Genomic DNA, 22,051 nt, shown 5'->3' with positions numbered 1-22,051 from the left:
TGCATGTCTTATTCCTTCTTTCAACACTTAATGTAATTAAATATTTTTTTTAGAAAGTTACAAGAGGGAATGTTTCATGGTCAGTAAGAAAAAGGGCGAGCATTGAAAGAAAAGAACAAAAACACATAGACAATGCAACCATATCTAATTCTTTTATATTTAATTTTTTAAAGTAAATTTTGCAGCAACAGTGAATATTCTCCACTATGTTCAGTTTAAAATGTCTATGCGTCCTCATTGCCTTGTCTTTGTCCGTCTTTGCCCAGTCTTTGCGCGTATTTGCCCGTCTTTGCGATGTTTAGTAGGACCGGTGTTACCTTAAGATGGAGTTGCTCAGGAAATACAAATGCCAAATTATATTTAGAGTGGTTTCTGATGCCATTGTTTTAGGGACTGGTATTAAATTTTATTTTTCTTTCTTACGTGATATATTGATATATTGATTAGAACCCATATGATTGAAATTTAAAGCGTAAAGATAAAACCTGAAGTGGCGCTTCAACAGAAAACAAGTTCTTGAATTCACTTCTCTGTACTGTATTATTATTTGTTTATTGGGTCTTGGACCGTCACAGAGGAACTTCAATGAGATAATTTATACTGCAGTATAGTGTTATTATGTTAAAAGTCCATCCTGAAATGCATGGTGGTAGTGATAGAGTGGTCCTACAATGTAAACTTCAAAGTTTTTGGGTCGACGTCTTGCTGCCTAAGTACTTGCTGCTGCACCAGTTGGTAAATGTAGAGAAGATTTCCATTGGTCAGAATATAGTCAGATCCAATTGCGTTTATTTCTCTATAAACTTTACGGAGAACTACCTTATACTTCTATAAATAGAGTCACGTTGTAAGTAACTAATGTAAATACTGAATCGGGAAGCATACATACCTTTGAAAGGAAATACAAACGGTGGGGTTATATTTTTTTAATAGAAAATTTAACAAATTTATTTGACAATCAAGTAACAAATCTTTCTGACTTTTCTGAATATAACTAATTCTTTCTTTGATTAGGTTTGAAAAAGCTGGGAGACTTAAAGCCTGAAAAAAAGAACATTGTGGTTATGTTGTACAGCTCATTCACTGTGGCAAGTGAATTTAAAACTATAGGTAAATGGACTTAGGGAGGATGGGGCTTCAGAAACTAATATTATAACAGTTGGATTCACAGTTCTACAGTGTAAGATGTCAACCTTGATAGTTACAATTTGGGGTGGGTGGGTGTCAAAATCTCGCTACGCTCCCACTGTAACTGTCATAGTTGATGTCTTGCACTGTTTTACTATTGGACCCCCATCACTATAACCATTTAGCGATAGTCTTAAATTCATTTGTAAGTAGATAAAGTAAACTGTTGAAGAACACGAAAAAAGATTTAAAGAAATGAAAATTGGTTACTCACATGTCTGGAAAATAACAATACAGGCATGTCACAATGAACTCATGAGAGCATCAAATCCAAGAGTCATTCGTATGTCAAATGAAACAACACATCTCTGCTTTGAATATTGAACTACTACTTAGATCACATATACCAATTTAGATAAATGATTTAGACCGTGCTATGGAATGTTCAAAGTCTTAGACCACCTACCATTGGTAGAATTACTTTTTTTTATGTTGTCATAGCTATTATGTTGCAGATGGAGAATCCCCTGTTCCATAAATAGCTACACAGCAGATGCCCTCAACAAGAATTCATATGCTAAAATAAGGCTTTAACACTGATGTGAGTTGTTCCTGAAAATTTGGCCTGTTATTCCCGTGTCAGTCAACTGGGGAACACATTACACAATGCCATTATTGAGGCAGTAAGACATTGACCCAGAAACGTAAATATCAGAGTAGACATCTTAAATTGTAGGACTATATTTGGAGCGGTAGATGTTTTACTGTGTGTACAGTTGCTGCTGCATAACATGTACTGAGATCAATTGACCAGTCAACTAGATGCTTCAGTAGTTTTGAAGCATTTGTCTGTCCCTTGGAATATTCCACCCAGTACTGTTGAAGTTGACCCTACAGGTCTTTATTCTGGCTATGCAGATCTCTCAGTATATGTTCTTCACCGCCCAGGCTCTGTTGGATGTTGATAAGGTTTACCTGACTTTGTAGGAGTGGCATTAGCACATAAAATATCAGGTTGTCTTTCCTGGTGTCTTGATTGATAAGGGTATGCCAATTGAAAGAAGTCTAAAGAAAATACTTAAAAAATACAGTATACAGTTATTACGACATTAAAAAAATTATGATTATAAACTTTTAAAATTTACATTAGAAATTGTAGCAAGGGTAATTAAATTATTGATGTTGATAAACTACTCTCATTCATGACTAAGTCTTTATATCTCGTGAGCAATTGTATTCTCATAATTGTTTTTAATCTGTTCACTTTTGACTAGTTCATTCATATTAATTACCCTCATCATCATTATTTGTTCTGATGCTGTGTTGGAAAATATTCCATTTATGGGCATACCATACAGGGTTGTTCAGCAAGTTGTTATATATATATCGTGCAAGCTGCTGCAGTTCAGCAGAATTTGCCCATGGTTCCATTGTCAAAGACTGGTTTTATGTCTGCAGCTGGAAGGAATGGTATATGTATCATACTAAATGCTGTTCAGGAAAATTTGCCCATGGTTCCAGATTGTCAAAGACTGGTTTTATGTCTGCTGCTGGAAGGAATGTGACTTTATGTACCAGTACTTTGGACTATGCAGGTCATATGTTGTGTTGCACTAAATTGCTTGGTTAAAATGGAAAACACAACCTTTGATGAGACTATTGGGAAACTCCTGGCATACAGCTTTCCAAGCACCTGTAATATTAATGAATTTCTTATAAAACAGATAATATTGTATAAATGGAAGAACAAAATAAGTATGTTATATGTAAATTAACATTATTTTGATATGATCATCAGTTTCCAAATGATTGTGTGTGTAAAGTTTATTCAATATAAAAACAGAAATCTGAAATTTTCTATTTCTTATTAGTTACAGTATATGCCTACCTTTTTCAAAGTCCGTAACAAAGCCCTGAACATGGGGTACACCTAAAAAAAATCTCTTTCAGCGTCCGAAATGCCTAAAAGAGAAGGCAGTTGATGAGTTCTGATCTCAAAAACAATGATTTAGTAAATAATTAAAAACTAAAGTCAGGTATCCCAAATATTTTCCATCAGTGACATTAGATTCTTTTAAACATGTGCAATTTAGCTTTGCAGTTTATCTTGCAATCAAATAATAATTAATAAAAAGAAAAATGACTAAAACCCCATGAAAAATTTTAAATTATATTTACCACTACCGGGTACATAATTACATAATTTGTTTCCTTCTATCTTGATATTAGACAAAATACCAAATGAATCTGTTTTATGCAGTGACCTTTACAGATAAATGCATGGATGGACCACATCTGCTCAAAAGACAAGGAGACTATCTTAAATGTGCCGTCACAAAACCAATGCTTGGCATTCTTTAGGATTTGAAGCTGAGAAGGCATTTCAAAAATGAGAGGGCATCTAGTGTCCACAATGCAGATGTTCAATGAGAAAGTCATTGTACTTGAAAAGTTTTGTATCAATCTGTAAAATGAAATATAAAGATATCAATACAATTAAAATTGTAGATACTTGTTGTCCAGACCAGTTATTTTATATAAAAGCTTATAATAATTTAACTTGCTTCAAAATCAGGAGTCGTAGATTCATCAGGTCTCAAGTCTGCATGCAATTTATTGGCAAGTCTTTCAAGGTTGATGACTTTGGTGATGTTAGGATTATCAGGTTGATGTTGTTCAGCATGATGTCTTCTTCCACTGCCTGTCTTACTGGATACTATATATACTGAAGAGCTGAAGCTTTAACCTAAAAACAAAAGATCAATTATCAGCAAGAAATATATTTATTTATCATGTGGTTTATGCAATGAGGCGTTCAAATTACTTGTAAGAGAGTCTGTTTTATAGTGGAAAAAAGTGAATGAAAGCATTAACTATACAGAAGTATTAACTACTTAGTCATTTATAAAAGACACAATATTTTCTATTCAGAAAAGAAATATCCTTGTTCAAAAGATATTTTAACTGTTATTGTGAATGAAATTTGGGGTACCAAATATGATTGTAACATACTTGTATTACAAGCTCAGTGTTGCCATGAGTTAAGGACTCACAAGCATGTGCATACTACTTTGCATTTACTGGTACTTGCATTTACTGGTACTCTTGAACACTCCATACAGCGGTCACCACCCAAGGATGCATGCCATTGATGCGATCATTTAATTTCATTTAATTTTGGGGAACAGTAAATATATCGGTTGATGCAAAGATCAAGTGCTGATTCATTTTTAATTTTGTTTACAAAAGATGGTAACTGTTCCCCTCACTGTCAATCAAACCCATAAAGTTTTCATAATGATTAATGATTAACTAATTAGTTAGTAAATAACATGTTTCATTTACATATTTCTTCCTCACTATTATGAAGCCATACATAATTATAGGTAAGCATCACCCTAAAACTTCAAACCTTGGTTCAGAATGGACATTGTTTGTTATTTATTGTTCAATAGCAACAAGTGTTATGAAGCCATATAAGGTCAAAGGTAAGGCAGACTCTGTAATGGGCCGATTATGTTATGGAGATATTTCTTAATTAAATTTACATGGTCCAAATCTGTAATGGTCCTTCATGGGCCAAGTACATAATAGGCTGAGGTCTCCAGTTATCTAGATCAAGCCTATTCATTATGTTAAAGAATTAAAAGAAAACTGACTTTTGTATTTCTCAACTACCACCACTTTTGAACCATCTGAAATGGTGTCAACATATTTTTAAAAACTCAACCACTTGATTTTTCTTGGAAAAAGTCATCAAAGTGAGTATGGTATGACTAATGCAATTTCACTCCGATCAGTACAATAGCATTAATATGAGTTCCCAACTCTGTGAGCCAAGACATGCGCAAAGATAAACAAAACATCATTCTGTAAAAATGACTACTTTTTATAAATCTAAATAAAACCTTGAAGACAGTTCATGAAATAATTATTGACTGGAAATCAGCTTGGAGGTTATTGTGAGAGCACTCCTGCAGAAAAAAACCAAAAACAAAAACAATTTGACAGCATGATGGCACTTTCAGCATTTCAAGAACCTTGACCCTTTGAAGGTGAGTTTTATACATACAGTTCAAATTAAGATGAAAAGAAAGGTATGAAATTATTTAAGCTGATGTAAAAGGAACTCTCTTTGTCTATTTGTAATCCTATTTGTATTAATACAGTTTTTAATGCAGCACCAGCATTCATGATGATGTTTGAAACCAATTATAGTCTGAATTATGATGATATTTTCAGGGCCTATGATACATATTGGACCTTACAAGTACACAACACCCAAAAATCACACTCTGCCAAATACATGAGATCTTTATAAGCTATGTGATCATAATAGCAAGTGACAGGCATTTATGTGTCCTGGTGAATACACAACACAGTAAGCCATGTGCTAATGATAGGAAATGATGCATTTATGTGTCTTTTGAATACACAACACATTGTAAGCCATGTGATATTAATAGCAAATGACTGGCATTTATTGAATACAAAACACCTAGTAGATCATGTGATTATAACAGCAAATGATGAATTTATGTGTCCTGCTGAATACACAACACATCATAAGTCATGTGATCATAACAGCAAATAATGCATTTATGTGTCCTGCTGAATACACAACACATCATAAGTCGTGATCATAACAGCAAATGATGCATTTATGTGTCCTGCTGAATACACAACACATAAGCCATGTGATCATAACAGCAAATGATGCATTTATGTGTCCTGCTGAATACACAACACATCATAAGTCATGTGATCATAACAGCGGATGATGCATTTATGTATCCTGCTGAATGCACAGCACATTGTAAGTCATGTGATCATAACAGCAAATGATGCATTTATGTGTCCTGCTGAATACGCAACACCTGATAAATCATATGGTCATAACAAGTGTCACATTTAGCAAGTCAGCTTTTTCAGAAAATGTTTATATTGTGTTTTTCAGGTGGGATATGTCTGTTGATGTACAGGCTGCATGGAGACCCTTTTAAAAGAGGATTTTTCTGTGATGATGATAGTCTAAAACACCCATTCAAGGATTCAACGATAACCTCCTTCACTCTCTATTTTGTTGGCTTTACAGTTCCAATAGCCATTGTAAGCATTTTTTAATTCACTATTTTATTTGTTTGGATTCAAGTCGAAACTTTAGGATGACACTATATTGCCTACTTGGAAATGCTAAGTACATATGTGTGTTTTGATTCGGAGAATATCTATGGTCTCAGAGAAACTAATATTTCATTCTTTTGTCAAAATTGTAATAAGGAAGGTACATTTCTTCTTTAAATATGTTACCCAATCATAACTCCTTAGGAGAACTACTTCTATCTTGCAAATCCAGCCCTCCCAGATACTACTTTTAGCTAAAGGGAGCTAAATGTTGTCTGCAGACCTAGATGGTGGTCGAGTAGAGTGATCTCCCATAGGTATAAGGATTGGCATAAACCTTCCAGTTACTGCTTCTGCTTGTGCCAAGAAGCATGCACTCGTCACAAGAGACCTTTGCAAAAGCCAGAATCTATGTGGAAGATATACAGTTACAAGTAGGAGGAGTTTTTCACTTTTATAGAAGGTATGCTCCATTAAATTTTCAACTTTTTTTCTTCGTATGCCAACAAAACTCTGTCTTTACAATTTGCTAACACATTGTTGTCGTCACACATTTAGTTACTTGCACAAGGAGCCTAGGCAACTTCACGTTTAGTTTGGGCTATAATTATTTTGTACATTCAAGTCCTATAAAAACTACTAATATATGTGTAATTCCATTACAAACGGGTACATATTGGTGAGTTTCTATTCCAAGCCATTCATAGTATCTGGGTGCCAACTTAAGTAATTTTATTTGTACAAAAAGAAAATTAGAAAAGGGGAGGTGAGCCTTTTTCTCTTCCCTCAAAATGGATATTTTCACTTTTCAAGTATCTATAATGGTGCCACAGTTCCCTTTTTGGTGAATGTTTTTGTGTGTAATATAGACAGTTGTTTTCATTTCTGTCTTGCTTCTGCTCTGGTTGGATAAGTACAAGCCAGCTTTCTATACACAATTTAGTCAGTCGTGTCTTGCTCATGCATGTTTCTATCAGTGACACTTGTGTGATGTTTATCTGCCTAAGTATTCCATCATATTTACAGAGCACTTAGTCACTCACATGGATAGCATATGTGACTTCACAAGATAGAGCTGGGCTACAATATTGTGTGTGTGTCTTTATGCCCTTCAGAAACTCTTTATGTATGTATTATTCCATCATTACTGGTACATATAGGTGAATTTCATTTACCACAGCATCCTTAGCCTTGGAACACCATGCTTCATCGATTCTACCTGTACATATCGCCTGTGACCATCCTTTCAGGTAGAGTTGTAATTAAGATTGTCTGCTATTACTATTTTCCAGGTAACCATTATTTGGATTAGCTCTGCATCCACTCTGTATTCAAACTACACAGGTGCAGGCCCACAGGTATTCATGTCTACTCTGTACATGTGGTATTGTTTTTATATTTTACCTGTACACTTCATTGCATTATTAGGCTGTCAGTTATCAGTTTTTTAACATTTATCTCTGTACTGACATTGCGTTAACAAAAGACAGGTGCTTCGTATGTTTTGCTCTATTTGTTTTACAAATTAGAACTTTGGACAAAGCACAGAAACACACAGCCAAGGACAAGGATGTCACAAGTCTGCATGTTGATATTTTGCTTTGTGAGAATTTCTGGTGGACAAGGGAGATAAGTCAACCCTTACCCTTAAGCCATGAAGTGCCGGACATAGGCACGCTCCGAAACAGTTTTGGCACCCAAGTCACCACCACAGGACTTGGTATTATTGTCAACTCCTTGCCTCCTTGGGGTTTGAATCTATTCCTTTTGTGAAACAGCAAGGGAAAGAGCTAAACAAACAGCCAAGTTCTGTCTCATTCAGCTGACATACGGACTGGTTACAGGGATCAAACATTCCACAATCCATTCCAACTGATGATTCTAACTACATCCTCCCATGCAGATGGCCTATTTATGTTGTGACCAGCCTATTATAAAGGGTCAAAACATCAATATTTATGGGCTCAGTTACTAACAGTCTGGCTTCCAGTACCTTGAATGCGCCTTATGCAGACATGTACAGGGACCAGTCTAACCCACATACTTCCTTGTCACTCATTCGGCATGATGCCAAGATTAGTTCCTCACTTTTCAACACAGGCAACCAGAAAGATGTTGCTTGTCTTCAAGTTTCAACAGATGTCACTTCGCAATCTCTCTAAGCTTTGCCATGAGAAGAGACCCTTTACTCAGTAATTGTTTAGAAGTCACGGCTTGAGGGCTTCCTATGAGATAAGTAAACAGCAGACCTCGTCACTCTTCTCCCACACCATCAACAACCTGGATCAGAGCCCCAGCATCTGTTGATGACGAAACAGATGAGTCCAACTTCAGTTACTTAAGCAGTCTGGGAGAGTTGCAGACATTCTGACTTGCCTTCATCATCAATTCGTCGGCATTTCTACCTTGGCCATACACAAGTGTTTCATTTGGAAACCCCAGCAATTGACAGTGATATAACCACTCTTGGGATGACAAAGTCACTCTCCATACATATGGATTGGATGGCTTTTGATGACACTTGGCAGTTAGTGCACAATATCGTTGCTGTGGCATCAATGTTGGACTTTGTCTCTATGGCTGTCTTCCAACAGGCGGAACATAGCTTATCTTCTCACACTCCGAATACCTCAAGAATGGCCTGAGTACTGAATGCAGGCACTCCACACCCTTTTGCCAATGCCGTAACTGCAGGTACAATTTACAATTGGCAGAACATGACTCTGTGCTCTCTGCCAACACTTTCCTAAATGACCACCATAAAGCCAAGCTAAGAGCACAGCCTTTATCCTGTAACGTTCTGTTTTGCGGACAGATTGAAGAGATCTGCAAACAAGCCACCAAGGAGACCAATTTCCCTCCCTCAGGGATAATATGGGAAATCAACAAAAGACCCAAGGGCCACACCTCAGACACAAACGTCTGAAAACCACCCCATCAAAGCTCCACCCAGTGAAAGCCTCAGTTCTCGCAAACCAAAGTGGATAAAGCACTGAGAGGGTCCTATCATTTGTCCCAGTGTTTCTCTGGAGTTTTCTTTAAGTCTTTTCTTAGTCCATAAGGCTAACAGCCCTCTGCACCCGATCATTGACCTAAACACCTTCAATCAATTCATTTATGCCCCTTGGTTCTCAAAATACCATGGCGCATTTTGAATTCCATCCAAGAGGGAGACTTCACCATATGTGTGGACTTAAAAGATGCATATCTTCATGTTCCTATTCACAAGGCTTCCAGGATATTCCTGCGATTCGTCCACATCATATATCAGTTCAGGGCACTACCCCTGGGTTTTCACTTGTATGATAATCAAATAATAGCACATGTCTGGACCATTTCAGTGCCAGCAACATCAAGTTGTCTGGATGAAATTCTGCAGAAACATCAGGTGAGTTAATTCTCATGACTACATTGTTACCCTTGTTACACTACTTACCAACCTCATCAACAAGGAAAATTATGACCTAGTACCATCTCAACAATTTGTTTTCCTGGGTATGGAGTTCAATACACAGGCATCAAAGTTTATCTCCATCAGGATCGGGCAGTGACAATCTGAAGCATGTTGGCTTCTTTACTTTTGAGGAAATTCTGTTTGCTCATCACGTCAGCAGACCTCATTGTCCTAGGTCGCCTTTTAACATGCCTATTGCAAATGATTTTTCTATCCAAATGGAGGCCAAATGTTTGTCCACTGGACCAACTTCTCCTCATCTGAACACAATTGAGGCATGATCTGTGGAATTGGGGCATCCTAACTTGGTTCAAGGCAGGTATACCTCTGAAAGTACAACAGCCTGAGATTACAGTTTGTACCAATGCATGTACAGATTGCTGGAGAGTCTGCTTACTGCCAGCCTTTCAGGAAGCAAGTGGTACATGGTCTCCCAAGGAACGACATCAACTTACCAATATTCTGGAGATGACAGCCTGTCACTGTTGGCAAGAATATTTAAATGGAAAGGGAGTGCTCATTCTGTCTGACAATACTAAAGTGGTGACTTATCTCATACGACAAGGAGGAGCCAAGTCCCCAGACCCTTGCAGGACTTTCTAAAGTGGTGTTGTCAACAACAAATCCACGTACAAGTTTGCCATATCCTGTGATGCCTAACATACTAGCCAAATCTTTGTCCTCGAACAATCAACTAATACAGACAGAATGGTCTCCTCATTCCTTGGTTTTTACTCAGATATGTACCTGATGGGACCGACATTTGGTGGACCTGTTTGTGAAAAGGTGGAATACTAACTCCCAACCTCTGTATCTCCAGTTACAGACTCAAAAGCCTGGGCAGTCGACGCTCCATCAATATATTGGAATGGCCTGGATGCATACACTTACCCTCCAACACATCTGATTCCAAAGTGATACAGAAAGCAAGAAAATCAGTGATGCCCTATCCTCATTGCACCACTCAGATGGGAGAAGTCGTGCATCAATGGCCTCATCAATCTCGCAACAGAAACTCCTTGGAAAATTCAGATTTTCCCTCAACTACTCAAACAACCATGACAGCAGTTGTTTCATTCTTACCCTGAGCTACTAAACCTGCACATCTGGATCATATGAAACAGGCCTCAGAAATAAACAATTCTCACAACCAGTCTGGGAAAGAATCGCTCCAGCAAGAAGCCTTCCACCCTGAAAGCTTATGGAGGCAAATGACACGTTTTCACTTATCTTCTTCTCTTCAAAGTGATAAAGTTCATACCGATTATGATTAAAGGTTACTGTTCCATGATCTCTAACACCTTTTGTCTCCATGGAAGAGAGGATATTAGACAAAATAAGGACTTACATGAACTTCTCTCTGGCTTTGAGTATACATGGCCAAATTTTTTTAGCCCTGTGGCCATAATGGCATCTATCCTGGGTATTAACCTGGATGAACAAGAGACTTTTTGAACCACTCTCTTGGGCATCTCTGGTGCAGTTTTCATGCAAGACCTGCATTGCATTAGCGATCACATGTAGTTCAGACAAGATGGGTCAGTCTTACTGATGATGGCATCCTCTTCTATCATCAAGAACAATCTGCTTTCGAAGGTTACCAGACTTCATCATGAAACCTCTGTCTATCCTGGATACGTCAGCTGAAGACCACCTACAAAACCCAGTTCGAGCTTTGAAATGGTACTGAAATAGAACAGAGCCGCTGTATTGAGCAAGATTGCGCCTTTTATTTTCTTCTCAAGAAGTACAGGAGAATATATGAACACAGACTATCTCATCCTGGATTAAGTGGGGTATTCGCTCTGCATATCGAGAAATAACCTGAGCTTGGTGACGTGAATTTCTTATGCATTTTGGCAGTTGCCACCAGCTTAACATTTGACCAGAACAGTTCTCTAGCTAATATCTTTCAAACCATGGGGTGGAGATCAGTATCCACATTCTCTAGATTTTATCTCTGATATCTGTCATCCAAAGGTCCCAATTCGATCTAGTGCGACGTATATCTGTAGCTGAACAGGTCCCCCTTCCAGGTTGATTGACAGCTTAAGATGCTGTCTCACATACCTTTAAGGACCGGAGATAGTATCTCCAGGTTAAGGGGATGTACCTCTCTCCACCTCTTAACTTATTCTTTTAAGGTATTATGATTTGGTAATGTATTTAACTCATTAACCCCTGGAGTTTTTTGTCATTTTCGCCTGAAATATGACTAGGAAACACATTTTTGGGACTGTTTCTGAATAGATGTACATCCTACTGCATCAACTTCCAAGAGATTTTCCGTTTGACTAATGCCTAGTTGTGTTAGAAACATCATTTTTCATTGGCTATTTCACTCACGCATGAACAGAAGGGTAAAAGTTGGAGTTCTTTTTTTTTTTTTTTTTTTTGCTTAATGGACCCATCATTTTTGTATTGAGACCACTCTTTATTCTGCAAAGGTTCACCTGTCTGTGTGCAGTTCAGATTGGTCTGCCTTAGATCTAAGGCTAAAAAGTTTAAATTCCAAACACTAATTCTAATTCCGACCATGGACAAATTTTGGGTGGAAAAAAATCAGGTCCAAAATATTAGGTTTTTCCCTCTGTATTTTGTAGTGTAACTAGAACATCCAGATTATTTCGTATCATTGAAGAGTTACATCTGTCTACCTTTCTATAATACCACCCACTTTAGTGTATCATGCATGACCTTGACGCTACAGAGCTCGGCAGTAGGCTACTACCTCCTGATGCGTAAATGCGGCACCAGGGGTTAATGAGTTAAAGAAGAAACCAAATTTTTCTTACTAAAATATGTTTTTTCAAGAATACTTACCCAATAATAATACACATACGCCCTCCCAACCAGTTTGGTTTCCATTAATTTTATTTAACAGAACAAATGATTGTATTTTGCACTGCTTAAACAAGAGGTATCAAAATAAAATTGTTATGCATTCAAATAAATTGTAATTATTTGATCATAAAGTTTGAAACTTGTGAAGATGCAGTTGTGAAAGAAAGAGTGGATGGTTATATTTGGGATGGGTCATAAAAAGATAACCTGATGAATTTGGTCAACCCATGATTTAGTTCATTTACCCTGGAATATGCCTGAAGTAGTATCAAAGCATGCATATGGGCCTCAGTCTGACCTGGTGGGGACTATATCAGCACCTCATCAGGCTACTTTCCCATGTCCCTTAGCTGCTTTCTTCAGGACTATATCAGTACCTCATCAGGCTACTTTCCAATGTCCCTTAGCTGCTTTCTACAATGTGGGTAACTATAATTCTGCTGGATTGTCTAGAACAGATTTGTCTTCTTTTACACTGTGTCTCTTATCAATCTGCTATTATTTGCCTGTATCTCACATGAGACATAAAGCAGCTTATAGGAGACCTGAGCCAGGGCAGATTACTCCAAGGTAAGGGGATATTACTCCCACCTACTCTTACCTATTCTGCTAATGTATAATGATCAAGTAATATATTTGAAGGAGAAACCAATATCTGGACTAAACAAATGTTCCTATGATAATACATACCCTTTCATGATAAGACCACTCACATCAATGCCTTTACATTCCTGGAAATGAATGCATTTCCACTCGAATTGTCCAGTAGTACCTGACGATTGATGGGTTTCTGCACCAATCCCTCTATGAATGAGGAGACCACTTTTCTCTGACATTTGTTTGGGTATGCAGATGATCTTAGCATCTTGAATGCTTAAACAAGTTTAAAGTCTTTATTTGCTTGGAATGCTGGATTTCCCAGTTAGTGGAAGGACCCTGAACCTATTATGATCTGGTAGATATTATTGAATCAACATATTTTACTGCAATAATCATTTTTCATGATTGATAAACAGTATGTGAAAAATTCTGACAGTAGGGATTATGCTTATTAAGATTTCTCTTGCTCTTTTTTGGAGGCGTATACAGCCAGGTGAGCAATTAAAGTCAAAATTGGGCCTCTTGTTTTCTTTTTTCTACACTTGGTTTACCATACAGCTATAAGCCAGTAGGTTACTGGTAGACATCTGAGATTTTCTTGGGTGAGTACAGTTGATTTTAATGTTGACCCTTAGCATTGTACCAACTTGCCTATAGTAAGCAAATGGGAAATTGTATTAGAGCTAGTGGGAGGTTTTACTAGATCTAGTGGGAAATTTCATTCGAGCTGTGCTTACCTCATTTTAGGCTATTCCATCATTATGAATAAAGAACTTGTTTAAGGAATCAACCATTTTTGAAATTCATATGAATACAAATGCCAGTGCTTGATCCAGTATTTCATCTCAAACGTTTAGATTTGTGCTATAGTTGAATTGTTGCTTGAATCTTATGGTTTTCAGTGGTTAGCAGACAGACTTTAATTAGATCATGATCAAGAGGAAATAAGTTGAGTTGGTCAGCATGCCTGTATTATGAATGTTGAAATAGTTTATTATTTTGTTGTGAATCATTCCAGATGATTGTCCTGGAAGCATTCCGGGTCTGCATGCAGAATATCCCAGAGCAAGAGGAGATTATTAATAAGCATGGCAAGCTAATTGTGTATGTAAGAGACTTGTATTTATCTGTCATGCCATTTTTATTTGGGGCTGTTGTAGAGCAACTTACCACAGACATTGGAAAATACTCAATTGGTCGACTGCGCCCACATTTCTTCTCAGTATGTCAGCTGGACTGGACAACTATCAATTGTGAAAATCATTCTTATATAGAAGACTTCAAATGTCTTTCAGATGATCAGAATGCAGTTAGAGAAGTTAGGTAAGTTGGTTTAGTTTCATTATACCACAGTAAGTAGCCTTAGGTAAGGTGGTTTAGTTTTGTTATGCCACTGTAAGTAGTCATAGGTAAGGTGGTTTAGTTTTGTTATACCACAGTTAGTAGTCATAGGTAAAGTGGTTTAGTTTCATTATACCACAGTTAGTAATCATAGGTAAGGTGGTTTTGTTTCATTATACCACTGTAAGGTGGTTTAGTGTTGTTGTGCCAGTGTAAGCAGTCATACGTTAGTTGGTTTAGTTTGATTATATCACTGTAAGTAGTCATATGTAAGTTCTGTAGTATTTAATTAAAAATATGCCAGATGTTAGATTGATATCAGGCCAATATCTGAATAGTTTGCATTACAGAAATCTTCCTGAAAATATTATCAAACTAGGAATTTGCAATGAAAATGAAAATCCTGTATAACTTCAATAACTTGCATGTTATGACTCTTGATACACAGCTTTACTCCGATCACTTGCCAAGACCTAGCATTAAGCCTTTTTCTCATGACCTTGGTAAGTTGAAACAACAAAACTCTAGCATCACAGCGCTTAAGTTTAGAAAGTTATACAGTCCTTTATTTGAATACTGTTGATTCATTGTATACAACATGTAAGAATATTGATAGTTTCTTTCACCAGATTTCTTATCTTGTCCAAGATGGGCTTAAATAAAAACGTAGCTGATCATTGGTGGCTGTCTTGAAAATCCTATTATCACTACTCTTATTGAGATGGGGTTTTCACTAAAACACTTCTAACTGTTAGTTGTTGTTGTTGTTGTTGTTGTTTTAGGTTTTAACGCCATATTTCAGCACAAGATAGGCTATACATGGCGGCCAGTATTAATGGTGGAGGAAGAAACCAGGAAAACCCCAGAAAGAACCACTGATCCACGAGAAGCTACCGGCAAGCTTTCTCACATATCCACATTGGCCGAGCCCGAGATTCGAACCTACGCAGACAGAGGTGAGATGGCAGTGATCCGTGACGAACAGTGCTTTAGACCACTCGGCCACTCAGGGCCCCCTAACTGTTAGTAGTTGGTCCAAAATGAAAATGATGCCAATGTGACCGCCCAGAATGTGAAAAATGTTATAAAAGCTTCTTCATCTGAATGGATGGTCGTATATAGCAGTTTTTATGGCCATCCTTAAAATCTTCATATATAGTTGATACAAACTTGAGAACTCCTTGAATTTTACGAGTTGACTTGAATATCCTATGAATTAGAGGAATTTTGCTAACACTCAGTGAATTTGAGGTGTTTGCTTGAAATCTCATTGAATTTGAAGAGTTGGCTTCAAACCTCTGTGTTAAATTGAAAACTTATTGAATTTGATGTAGAGTTGATTGTAAAACTCATAGAATTTGAGAAGTTGACTTAAAAGCTCCTTGAATTTGAGGAGTTGACTTAAAAGCTCCTTCAATTTGAGGATTTGACTTAAAAGCTGCATGAATTTGAGGAGTTGACTTGAAAGCTCCTTCACTTTGAGTTGACTTAAAAGCTCATTGAAATTGAGGAGTTGAAAGCTCTTTGAATTTGAGGAGTTAACTTGAAAGCTCCATCAAGTTTAGGAGTTGACTTTAAAACTCCTTGAATTTGAGGAGTTGACTTGAAAGCTCCTTTAATTTTAGGAGTTAACTTGAAACTTGAAAGTCTCCTTCAATTTGAGGAGTTGACTTTAAAACTCTTTGAATTTGAGGAGTTAACTTGAAAGCTCCTTGAATTTGAGGAGTTGGCTGAAAAGCTCCTTGAATTTGAGTAGTTGACTTAAAAGATCCTTGAATATGAGGAGTTGACTTGAAAAATCCTTGAATGTACAAAAAATTGGTTTGATCCTTGAAAAGACTTTGAATTTGTTGAACAGTTCTGAATTTTTCCTATATTCTCTCAAAACTGAACTAAACATATAACTTTCATCTTTTAAATTTTTTTATCATTTACATATCCAGAAAGATGAATGAATAAATAAAATGGAACAAAATTTGGTGGATCAAATTGTCATGGAATTTTGTATAGTTAATGTTTATGTATTATATCTGAGCTAAAATGTACTAGGGTTTCGTTTTTGCATACAGCATTACCCGAAGGTGGTTATTTCAGTATATTTCAATACAGTGAGTTCAGTTCATTCCATGCTGCATGAGCAAAGTGCTTATGATGAAAATACCAGTACGCCTTGAGCTCACTGGCCATGGATTACATGATAGCCAGGGTACTTATGACTTATGGTAGATTCTAACCATTGAACCTGAAAAGTCTTGTCAGTAAGTGATCCACTGTATGGAGCAAATCTCCAGCTATAGTGGTATGTGAATTATAAAATTGTATTCTTTTCCTGTCTATTTTATAGGTTAGAATTGGTGTGTTTGATGTTTATAGTGAATTTTAGTTGTCATATAATGCAGTGTTAATAGATTTGTTATAGTTTCTTTTCAAGTTTGTCATTGTATAACTGAACAGAAGTATTGTATTTGCCTAAATGTTGCATGTATTAAGGGATGAGAGGATGTTACTACTTTAAGTTCTGTAAGATTCTTGTCAGATAAAGGTTCACATATGAACCTCATTATTATGCTAATTTTGTGCAGTAGTTCTGATGATATGATTTTCTACGAAATAATCAACTTCATGTATGTGCATGCATCACATATGTGCATGCATCACATACGTCATTGCATATTATACATGACTATGTCATGTATACCACAAGGCTGCAGATATTATATTTTCAGGTGTTTGGGCAGCCGTTTGACAACTATTGAGTTGTTGACTGTTTGGAGACACTGTTTCTCAGATGTAGCTGTTGAAATGTCAGAATCTACCCAGTCTGTGTTGGGCAGTCTAGCAGCTAAGAGGTGTTTGACCGTCTTTGTTGGAGTTGTGACGTGTGTTGAAGCTCTTCTTTGTCAGTGATGTGTGTTGGAGCTGTGCTGTGTCTGTGCTGTATTTGTACTGTATAGGAGTTGTTCTTGCAGCCAGTGTTTGAATGAGTTTGGAAACAATGCGTTTCTCAGCTGTAGAGCTGTTGTAAATATCCAAGTCTACCAGGTCTGTTTTTGCATTGTTAGGCAGTTTGGCAGCAAAGAGCTGTTTGACTGTCTGTGTTGGAGGTGTGTGTGTTGATCAGCTGTAAAACTGTTTTTCGTTGTCTGTGTTGATATCTGCTATAGAGCTGTCTGTGTTGGAGTTATGCTATGTGTTTGCACTGTGATGGAAGTGTGGTCTTAGCTGTGGTGCTAATTTGGATGTTGAGCAGTGGTACTCTGGGCTAGTATATAACCAGTGTGCTGCTGTTGGTGGTGACACTGGCTCAGACGAAGATAGTGGTTATCTCGTGTTGAGGGACTAAAGCTTTGGGACCAATGGGCCTGCAGGGAACAAAAGGGTTCTTGGGATCTATAGGCAGACTGTAAGGTGCAGACCATTCATGGTGGATCCTTGATCACCTGACAGCGGTGAACTGAAGATGCTTTGTGGTCATCAACTGGATGTCATCAGTTATGTCCCTTTTGGGTTATTTACCATTATTACTATTTGAGCGAAAACCTTCATTATCACTTTTTGAGTGAAGATCATCATCGTCACTATTCATGTGAAAAATTAGTATCACTATTTAAGTTAAATCATCATTGTGTTTATTTGTGTGAAGGTCACCATTATCATTATTTGTTTGAAAATCTATCATTGTCACAATTCTAGTAAAATCTCATTATCGTTATTCAGGTGGTCAGTCATATTCGTTTGATTTCTGTTCATTTACTTTTGTTGATTATTCATGTCTAAGTTTTATGTTATAATTCATTTCAGTTAGGAACAATATCATTTTTCCTTGTATTAGTTGTTTAACTGGGTACACATCATTGTGTTAATTCCATTATGTGCATATATGCGCATAAATTTGGCGTCAGATTTAATATTTTCAATCTCAGTGTAAAAAGCATCTTGTTCACCAAGTTGCGCTTAGTGTTTTCACTATAATCTGACCGCAACTAGGATCATCGTTTACACAAACGATGCACAAAATCAGAATATAACAAAAGGGATATGTGGTGGTTCAGTTCCTGAAGAGCAAATTCTCCTTGAAAGAAACATTCTATATGAACCATGTAATGTGGCTGACTGTGTTGAATGCAGTTGGAGTAAAGTACTTTGCCCAAGGACATGCTGTGACAGTCGACCCATGCTGATCTGATGGTAGGATGTGAACTCACACATTTTGGTTGTAAGTCTGGAAAACAAGCCACTAAGGTACCACAGCTTTAGCTGCTTGTGGATTAGATTAACTTAATTGAAGTTATACTTTCAAAATTTGCACAATGCATAATTTCATTCATTCTTAGCCTTGTCTGTGTCACAGATAGCTTTGTCTAAAAGTACCTTAAAATTTGGGTTGATCACTTCCGTACTGAGTAATAATTCAACGTTGTTGTTATCAAGTGAGTTACTTTACATCATGGAGTTTGACAGTCATGTTCAGCATCATCATCAGCACTGACCAGGTCTTAAGCATTCATTGTACTCATCACCAGCTTCTAACTCAATTGAGCTTTCATTTTACTCTTCACCAGCTTCTAACTCAATTGAGCATTTATTTTACTCATCACCAGCTTCTAACTCAATTAAGCTTGATAACTTTTCACCTTTTTTGGCAGAAACTAACTTGCAAACTTTCTTGACAGTTCTGACTTCAGCTACATTGCATGTTGGTATCTAGGATAGACATAATTTAATGATGCAATAATCAAAAATCTGTATCAGTGAGTAGTTATGAAAAATTATAAGATAATAAAGCTTTCGACAGACCTGCAGCTTCAGAAATATTTATAGGATGTATTGGGAACAACTATTTTATTTTTAGGAGATGCTGTTTTTTTAAATTATTTAAGCAGTAGTTGGGATGATATGTACACACGTTGGCAGTTGACTGTCTTTCCAAAAAACTAGCAAAGCAAGTCATCAGAATAGATAAGATATTAGATTTTATCTGAGTGATGATAACATCAGAGAAATATTTGTGTGCAAAGAGATATCCAGCTTCCCCTTGAAAGCACAATGTTTGTGCCCTAGTCTATTTGGTATTATCAGTTGGTGTGTAAAGCTAGACACCAGGCAGCCTATCTCATAATACAGGAATCATTTCCAAAACCAACTTTGTTTTTCATTTGAAATTTATGCATATGTTTGCTTTTTATTTTCCTAATTTATAAATACAATTCCCAGATGAAAGTGAAAATCTATTTTAGAGTCTTGAGAATTATTTCAGGTACACAGATTCCACTCACTTCATTCTTTCAAATGTTATGGACAAAGAAAGAATATTATGGTATTTGTTTTCAGATTTGGAGATGTTTTCCTGCCTTAAACAATAAGAAGAATGCTAATCTTCCCTATCCTGCCCTTTATTTCTTTGTTCTATGTTACGGACTTTGACACCTAAACCAAGCTTACGTTTTCCTTCAATAAAATGACATACCATTACTGAAGTATCAACATTCAACATTAAAATAGTTATAGTGTTTACACCTGCTTCATTCATTGACATTAGCAGGTCATCTAAAATTGTCAGATAAAAATATTGATATCAACAGTTTCTTAAAATACCCAAACATAACCATTCTCATATATCAACAGTAATTTTTAGATCACCTGGTACTTGGGCCAATTATGGTATGGCCCTTTGTTCATTGAGTATTTTGCATCTTTCAATCAACAATTGCTTATTACCACACTGAAATCCATAATTTTTATCTGATTTGAATTCAGCTTGGAATATGTTTTTTTTTCATCTAAATATCAGTTAAGTTCATAATGAGTCAGATCTGTGTATATTAATAAGGTGATCTTGCATCTGATTGGCTAAACTTGTTATCACTCTGTAGGCCGCTTTTCTGATCCAATATTAAACTTATAATATATGCTTGCCTCATTAAGATCTCAGATAAGTATGATGATGAGTGAGATATGTGCATGCTAATTAGGTGATAATGACTCAGATTTTTGGAGCTTGTTAACCCATTAGAAAGTCATATTTTTGATCCGACATGACCTGTGTGATGATTCCAAGTTGTAGTGTTACAGACATGATCTGTGTGATGATTCCAAGTTGTAATATTACAGACATGATTTATGCAATGATTACAAGTTATAATGTTACATATCTGTGTGATGATTCCAAGTTGTAATGTTATAGACTTGATCTGTGTGATGATTCCAAGTTGTACTCTTACAGACATTTATCTGTGTGATGATTCCAAGTTGTAATGTTACAGACTTGATCTGTGTGATGATTCCAAGTTGTAATGTTATAGATTCAGTCTGTGCGATGATTCCAAGTTGTAACATTACAGACATGACCTGTGTGATGATTCCAAGTTGTAATCTTACAGACATGATCTGTGTGATGATTCCAAGTTATAATGTTATAGACATAACCTGTGTGATGAATTCAAGTTGTAATTTTACAGACATGATTTATGCAATGATTACAAGTTATAATGTTACAGACATTATCTGTATGATAAATTCAAGTTATAATGTTACAGACATGACCTGTGTGATGATTTCAAGTTGTACTCTTACAGACATTATCTGTGTGATGATTCCAATTTGTAATGTTACAGACTTGATCTTTGTGATGATTCCAAGTTGTAATGTTATAGACTCAGTGTGTACGATGATTCCAAGTTGTAACATTACAGACATGACCTGTGTGATGATTCCAAGTTGTAATCTTACAGACATGATCTCTGTGATGATTCCAAGTTGTAATGTTACAGACATGACCTGTGTGATGATTCCAAGTTGTAATCTTACAAACATGGTCTGTCATGATTCATAGTTGTAATGCAGACATTATCTGTGTGTTGATTCCAAGTTGTAATCTTACAGACCTAATCTGTGTGATGATTCCAAGTTGTAATGTTACGGATATGATCTGTGTGATGATTCCAAGTTATAATGTTACAGACATTATCTGTGTGATGATTCCAAGTTACAATGTTACAGACATTATCTGTGTGATGATTCCAAGTTGTAATGTTACAGACATGACCTGTGTGATGATTTCGAGTTGTAATCTTACAGACATGACCTGTGTGATGATTCCAAGTTGTACTCTTGCAGACATGATCTGTGATGATTCCAAGTTGTAATGTTTCAGACATGACCTGTGTGATGATTCCAAGTTGTAATGTTACAGACATGACCTGTGTGATGATTCCAAGTTATAATGTTACAGACATTATCTGTGTGATGATTCCAAGTTGTAATCTTACAGACATGACCTGTGTGATGATTCCAAGGTGTAATCTTACAGACTTGATGTGTGTAATGATTCCAAGTTCTAATGTTACAGACATTATCTGTGTGATGATTCCAAGTTGTAATCTTACAGACATGACCTGTGTGATGATTCCAAGGTGTAATCTTACAGACTTGATGTGTGTAATGATTCCAAGTTCTAATGTTACAGACATTATCTGTGTGATGATTCCAAGTTGTAATCTTACAGACATGACCTGTGTGATGATTCCAAGGTGTAATCTTACAGACTTGATGTGTGTAATG

The 22,051-nt window shown here is 36.5% G+C and overlaps 1 protein-coding gene across 3 annotated transcripts in view; it reads left to right on the top strand.

Moving 5' to 3' along the window:
• Positions 1–311: 311 nt before the first annotated feature.
• The window catches only part of LOC149784997 (putative phosphatidate phosphatase), a 38,032-nt gene continuing 16,292 nt past the window's right edge, over positions 312–22,051 (top strand). For 2 of the 3 annotated variants that reach the window (XM_089978691.1, XM_089978690.1), the window contains exons 1-3: positions 312–396; positions 6,086–6,237; positions 14,169–14,473. In XM_089978691.1, the coding sequence (XP_089834817.1) occupies positions 324–396; positions 6,086–6,237; positions 14,169–14,473 (530 nt within the window). In that variant the 5' untranslated portion in view covers positions 312–323. Of the gene's footprint in view, positions 397–4,071; positions 5,184–6,085; positions 6,238–14,168; positions 14,474–22,051 lie in introns of those variants that run through there. The other variant, XM_089978693.1, reaches the window with a different exon arrangement.

The sequence above is a fragment of the Sinohyriopsis cumingii genome, chromosome 13, assembly GCF_028554795.1.
Source record: "Sinohyriopsis cumingii isolate HCF-2022 chromosome 13, ASM2855479v2, whole genome shotgun sequence".
Classification (NCBI taxonomy): domain Eukaryota; kingdom Metazoa; phylum Mollusca; class Bivalvia; order Unionida; family Unionidae; genus Sinohyriopsis; species Sinohyriopsis cumingii.
The sequence above is the reverse complement of the archived record's forward strand: the minus strand, read 5'-3'. Positions and strand labels throughout refer to the sequence as shown.